The 7,225-nt window shown below is 33.7% G+C and overlaps 1 protein-coding gene across 1 annotated transcript; it reads left to right on the forward strand.

Moving 5' to 3' along the window:
• The first annotated feature begins 5,467 nt into the window (after positions 1-5,467).
• On the forward strand, positions 5,468-6,072 carry LOC141673666 (uncharacterized). Its single transcript, XM_074480411.1, has 2 exons — positions 5,468-5,555; positions 5,741-6,072. The coding sequence occupies exons 1-2, from the start codon at positions 5,468-5,470 to the stop codon at positions 6,070-6,072; spliced, it is 420 nt and encodes a 139-aa protein (XP_074336512.1).
• The last annotated feature ends 1,153 nt before the right edge of the window (positions 6,073-7,225 follow it).

Here is a 7,225-nt window from a genome sequence, read left to right on the forward strand (position 1 = left end):
TTATCAAACATGTGCAAACCTGTATAACAATTAAGCAGGTACATATCTACCCCTTTAATACTGACCAGAATATTTCTAGGTTAAAGTATGAAAACAAGAACCACATTCTAACTTTATTACAAGCCAAATTTAAAAATCTCATAAAACTCTCTTTATTACAAACCATTGTCTAACATGTTTTAAACAACATTCATCTTTATTCAAACACACACATTATATATCTACACTACAGCTGCTCAGGTAACTCAAAGCTTTCTTCCTAAATCGGGATCAGCACTTTTGGTATTAGTGGGTCCCGCTGCTTGACTCGTTTCTTTACCACGCGAGTCCTGATAGGTTTCAATTTCCTTCTTAACTGAAAACAATAAGGTGAATAACAACAAAAGGGGGGTGAGCCATAAGTTGCTCAACAAGTCCACAATATATTAACAATGTTATAATAAGTTAAATGAACCGGTAATTTGGTTACATCTGCAAAGATATAACCTCGCAAGACAAGAACAAAGGTCATTATTGGCGAATATCAATAAACCAAACTGGACACAAGTTCGCACCTATATCTTGCTGATCAGCCAGGACACAATGCAGATCCATACTTCCATGTATAGATCCATTCGGGTACCCAGACTCTACGGCCCAACACAAGGATCGGTTAATTCTCGGTCCTTAGGATCAAGTGTAAATCTGATCCTAATTGTCACCATCCAGTCCATAGAGGAGCAATCGGAATAATCGGTATGCTTTGATGTATCCCAACATCGGAATATATCAGAATATATGTATATATATATAAACTATTGGAATATGAATAGAGGATTCAACTAATTGGGAGAAAGCAAGAATTGAAATTGAAATATGAACAAAGAAATAATAATTGTATATCAGTGTTTGTGAACAGGACTTATCAGTGCGTAACTACGATAAGAATCTGAAAGTAATTTACTATTCTGAATTTAGAATAGGGGAAAAACTTGCCTTTCACGCGATCTACCACAAGTATATCACTGTTCTCTAACACTGGCTTGGTCCGCCTTGCTGGCTTCATCTCCTTCAAAGAAAGATGCTTATTTAGTCTTCTCGTATCTCAGTCGCATCTCAAACCGAATTAACATAGCCCTTATTGTCTACCCGTACGCGTATAATTGACTCGTATAATAAGTAGTATTAATTAAAACTTGATTAACCACATAACTCATATAGCACATAAGTCACATAGTCATTTTAGGTTCAAAATAATTTTTAGAATCGAAATCGACTCGATGTTCGCCTTTCTGAACAATATCTGATTTGTTTTCTATTTTTTCGGAATTTATTGGACTCGCCTCTATAATTAATAAGGCATATAAGTAAATAAATATTGAAAGTCGACTCGCTTCTAAAAGAAATTAGGATTCAAAACTATTTTTAATGAAAACAGATCATTTTTCTGAGTCGAAGGGCTTTCGTTTCGCTTAAATCAGATAAACGGTTCAATTCTTAATCGATAAATAAGAATAAATTAATTTATTATTCAATATAATTAATTACTAAAAATAATTTAACCTCAAAATATTTTTAAATAATTATTTAGGAAAAATCAGAATTAAAAATGATTTTCCATAATTTTTGGAATTAAAATGAATATATTATGAATTATTGAAAATAATTTGATTAATTATCAAAATAATTGTTATTTTTTAAATAATAAATAAATAATTAATTAATTAATTAGCATTTTTATAAAATAATTTAGAATTATTTATAATATTGATCAATTAATTAATCAATTTATAAAATAAATAAAACTAGTTTTTATAATTAATATAAATAAAATTAAAATTAAATTGCCAGAAACATCTATCAGAATTTGATCTTCTGACAGAACGAATCAAAGGCGGGTTCTGGTAACGGGTCAAACAGGTCAAAATCCGGGTCATGAAGAACATGACCGAAAAATCTCTCAGAATCCGGCGACCCGATTTCAGGCCAAAAACGTAACCGTCTGGTTCATTTTTTAGTTGGGTTTAGTTCTAAATTAACACAGCTATTCAACTCCGGCCACAACCTCCCTGAATAACCCTTGGATCGACTTCTCCGATCAAACTCAACAAAACTCCGGCCAAGTATCGATTTTCTTCATTTGTACATGAAACTTCGATTTTAATAGCTCAAATCAAAGCTAGTTCACCACAGAATCAAAGCCCTAACATCTAAGGAACCAAATATTCATCAAAACCAAAAACGTAAATATCAAAATTTAACATAAACCCTAGATATCGAATTCACACATCCAGGAATCGTTCGTTTAATTAACTACCATGAATCGACTGCAAATAATCATATAAAGTTATTTCAATCATCAAATCAACCTAATAACCCTATAATCAAAAAGTACCAATTCAGACATGAATCCTATAATTCGAAAATGAAAAATAACACATCAAACTTGAAATTGATACCAGAAATCGAAAGAACAGATCAAGAGGATGAATTTGGATACTCACATCACTCGATTTGATGCAGAAAATCGATCGAAATCACGCCTTGATTCTTGACCCGATTCTGGAAAAACCCGACTCAGAAAACAGAGAATTTTTGTATTTTTCTGATTTTTGATAATTAATTAATAATAATTAAATAAAAACTAAACTATTTATAGTAGAAAAATTAATACTCCTAATTAAAATTAAGGCCCTAATTATACATCTAATAAAATTAATTGGCCCCTAATTTTATAATTTTTGAGTATTAATTTCTAGTTTTTAAATATTTAATATATACAATATATATGCCAAAAATTCCCAAAAATTGTGAATAATTAAAAAATGCAAAGAAATGATATATTTGAAAGTCCTAAAATTTCATAAAAATAAAAATGTGATTTTTGTGGGGTTTTTAACGGGGGCCCGGAAAAGTCATTTTTCTCGAAAAAAGAAAATTTGTAAGATATTTAGATGTTCAGAATCACGTGATGGTACAAGCAGTTCTAAGAAACATAAGGCCAATTATTTTATTTGAAATATCAGCTATTAAAACATAGTTCGGATCGTATAACTTTTGATACGAAAGCTTTTAATACAAACTAAAATATCTGATAAATACCCAGAAAATATCCTGACGATATGCAATACACGTAGCACATAACAGTTATGGCTTTATAACTAATTATACATAATTTATCTTTATTATGATATAATACAAGCGTAATTTTCCAGTCGTTACACTACAGAGCATGAATGCGAGCACCGTTCAGAAGACAAACGAAACGAAGATGATAGGTGCTAAGTGGTTGCGTGATGGGAGTGGGGAGATGATCGGAATACTCAGCCGGAAAATTCAGAAGGATTGAATGTAGGAGCGAAAGTTCCGCCACAAAATCAGGAAACCCTTTTAAATGGAGGAAAATCAGGAGGACAACCCAATCCCGATAATGATGCTGGAGGGAAAAAAGGAATCCCAACAGAAATAGTTATAGGAGAGGAAAATAATCAATCAAATCCCATCAAAAGGGGGATATCAGTTACTGAAAATAAAAAACGGAGGACTGGTGATGGGCCGGATCTAGATGGACCAACAGACAATAACATAGAATTAGATATGGGCTCAGATGAGGAGCACGTTATGGGAATGGATCAAGACATGCATAGGAATTCAAACAAGTTCGATGTTTCAAAAAACGGGCAAATGGCAGGCTTTGCAACAAGTGTCCGCCAAGAATTATGAGTACGTAGAGTTGGAATTTCCATGGGATTGGGACCCCATGGGCTATTCAATTCCTTAAAGAGTCTGTACTCCAAAAAAATCCCAACTTTGTTTTTCTAAGTGAGACTCTGTGTAAGAAAGAAAGGGTAGCAAAACTTAGAGACAATTATAGGTTTTGAAGGCGTGCATGCAGTGGAAGCACAAGGCCATAGTGGGGGCTTAGCTCTCTTCTGGAGAAATAAGGATGAAGTCACAATTCAATCATACAGCAAGAATCATATAGATGCAGTAATAGAAGTTCAAGGGTAGTATAAGTACAGATTGACAGGATTTTATGGCGAACCAGACCGCACAAAAATAAAATAGACATGGGACCTTATCCGTACATTAAAAACTCAGTTGTTTTTACCATGGTGCATCACAGGTGATATGAACAACATTGCGAAGTAGGAAGCTAAGTGAGATGGTCTCTCATACCCATCCTCGTTGATTCAGGGCTTTCAGCAAGTTATAGATGATTGTGATTTAAATGATATGGATCTAGGAGGTTATCCCTTTACTTGGGAAAGAGGTCGTGGAACAACAGAGTGGATAAAATGAGGCTTGATTGAGCACTGGTATCCAACAGCTATCTAAACCAATTTTAGGAAGCTCGGCTAATAAATTTGGAGATATCTACCTCTGATCATAGTCCCATATTTCTTGAATCTTTTATGGTTGTTCAAGCCATATCTCCAAGAAGATTTCGTTTTGAAAATGCTTGGTTACGTGATCCCATGTGTCATAAAATTGTAGAAGACTTGTGGCACATGAACCAAGACAAGCCTTTTAGGAGAAAATTGACTTGTGTGCTTTACTTTCGGGCCAGATGGGGTAAAGAAATTACAGGAAGCTTTAAAAATTGCATTAATCACTGCAAACGAACAATGCGTATTTTAAAAGGGAGGACAAATACAAGGTCAGTACAACTGTACGATGATGCAGCAAAAAGGTTGAATGAGATATACGTGGAGCAAGAAATCTTTTAGAAGCAGAGGTGCAAACAGTTTTGGTTACGCGAAGGAGACTCTAATAGAAAATTCTTTCATGCCGCTACTAAGTCTCGTCGTAAAACCAATAAGATTAGTACATTGATGAATAATGAAGGAGATATGGTGGGTTGGGATTCAGAACTGAAGGAACTGATGATAGAATACTTTTCAAACCTATTTACAGCAACAAACACAGACTGGGAGGAGGTAATTTAATACGTTCAATGCCGAATCACAAAGGAGCAGAATAATAAAATGCTTGTGCCAATTGAGTCTATGGAAGTGAAAGCTGCCCTGTTTAACATGCATCCAGATAAATTTTCGGACCCAGATGGAATGAGCCCAGGCTTCTATCATAAATTTTGGAGTATTGTAGGAAATGATATAGTGCATCTCGTTAAGCAGTTCTTCTTGACTGGGAAATTTGAGCAGTGCATTACATATACAAATATAGCTCTAATTCCCAAAAAGAAAGACCCTACTAATATGACTGAGCCCTATCCTATATCTCTATGCAATGTTTCTTATAAAATTGCTTCAAAAGTTCTAGCTAATAGGCTCAAAAAATTCCTTGATGGCGTAATATCGAAGAACCAAAGTGCTTTCATTCCAGGGAGGCTGATAACAGACAATATAATCATTTCCTACGAAGTTATACATTACATGAAGTGAAAAGTAAGTGGAAAAACAAGGGTGGATTGTGCTTAAATTGGATATGAGTAAAGCATATGATAGAGTGGAATTTTTTGCGAGCAATGATCGAGAAATTGGGGTTTGACAATAAGTTGGTTAGTTTGTTCTTAGAATGTGTAACCTCAGTCAGATACAGAATTACTCACGCAGGTATGGAGTTCGGATTGATCGAGCCAGGTCGAGGTATTAGACAGGGTGACCCCCTCTCTTCATATTTATTCCTTATCTATATAGAAGGCGTATCCGGGATGATTCAGGAGAGTGAAAAAGAAAGGTAATCAAAGGAATCAAGGTCATAAGAGGAGCTCCAGTTCTGTCGCACATGTTTTTTGCAGATGACAGTTATATTTACTGTCAAGCGGATAAAGAGACTACTTTAAAGGTAATTAGCATGCTTCACGTTTATGAAAAAGCATTAGGACAGAAGTTGAATGCCGCAAAGTCAAGTGTTTTCTTTAGCTCCAATATGTTGCAGGAGGTGCGAAACGACATTTGTGATACTCTTCAGTTTCATGAAGCTGATGAAAATACAACCTATCTTGGACTTCCTAGTATCTTAGGGAGTAATAAAAATGATGTTCTTGGGTATTTGAAAGATAGGATGCAGAAAGGAATTGAAGGCTATGATAAAAAGCTTCTCTATAAGGTGGGAAAGAAATACTCCTAAAAACAGTTGTCCAGGCGCTCCCAAACTATGTCATGAGCCTGTTTTTGATGCCAAAATAAATATGCAAAGAGATGGAAAATCTCATGTGTAAATTCTGGTGGCATAACTCAGTCGAAAAGGAAAAAGGAATTCACTGGATGTCGTGGAGTCGCATAAGCACAAAGAAGTCCAATGGTGGACTCGGCTTCCGCAATGTACATGATTTTAATTTGGCTTTACTAGGAAGACAAGGATGGAGGCTGATTATAAAACCAGATTATCTAGTAAGTAAAATTTATAAGGCAAGATATTATCTGGAAGGTAGTTTTCTAACGGCTACTCTTGGGTGCAATCTGAGTTATATATGGTGAAGCATAATCGAAACCCAGGAGCTGTTGATGATTGACACTAGCCGACAGTAACAATCATTTGTTTGAAATTCTTTATTCAACAATCAATTTGGTCACCAAAGTGTGGAGAATAGAGTTGATAGGTTCAACGCTAAATTTGAGCTTGACGAAAGACGCCTAAGTCCATTCAGATAGTTTATTATTTATCACTAGTTCCTTTAATATGAAATGAAACAAGTAAAACCTGATTACTCATTTTGTATTTTTATTTTTTAATCACTAGTTAAATTTTCCTACTTATGTTTTAAATGTGAAATTATTTCAAAAATATATTGCTACTACTATAAAGTTTTATATATTTTAATTTAGTAATTTGTATTTATATTTATATACTTTTACATAAAATTTATATTTATAGCAAATTTAAATTTGAGTGGTATAAGTGTTTTAGAGTAAGAAAATTGTATATTTTTATGTTGGATCTTTTTTTTAGGTATTTTACTTGAGTTCATATAATATTTGACATTTTTAATTTTTGGCTTATTTTTATTTATATTTTTTTGTAGGACATTTAGTTGTTTTTTATATTTTAGTAAGTTGATTTTTGAGTAGGATTCATATTGTTAGGTCACACAACACTATAGAAGGGGGTTGAATATAGTGTTTATACAATCAAATCGATTTCAACACAAGTATGTAACAAAGATCAAGTATATTCAAATAAACTCTGTTACAATAGAACTGTTGTTCTCTCTCAGTGATAAACAATATCACTAAGAGCTGCTAGGTTACAATATATAATCTTCTCGATAATGATAACACAT

Source organism: Apium graveolens, chromosome 7 (genome assembly GCF_009905375.1).
Source record: "Apium graveolens cultivar Ventura chromosome 7, ASM990537v1, whole genome shotgun sequence".
NCBI classification, from domain to species: domain Eukaryota; kingdom Viridiplantae; phylum Streptophyta; class Magnoliopsida; order Apiales; family Apiaceae; genus Apium; species Apium graveolens.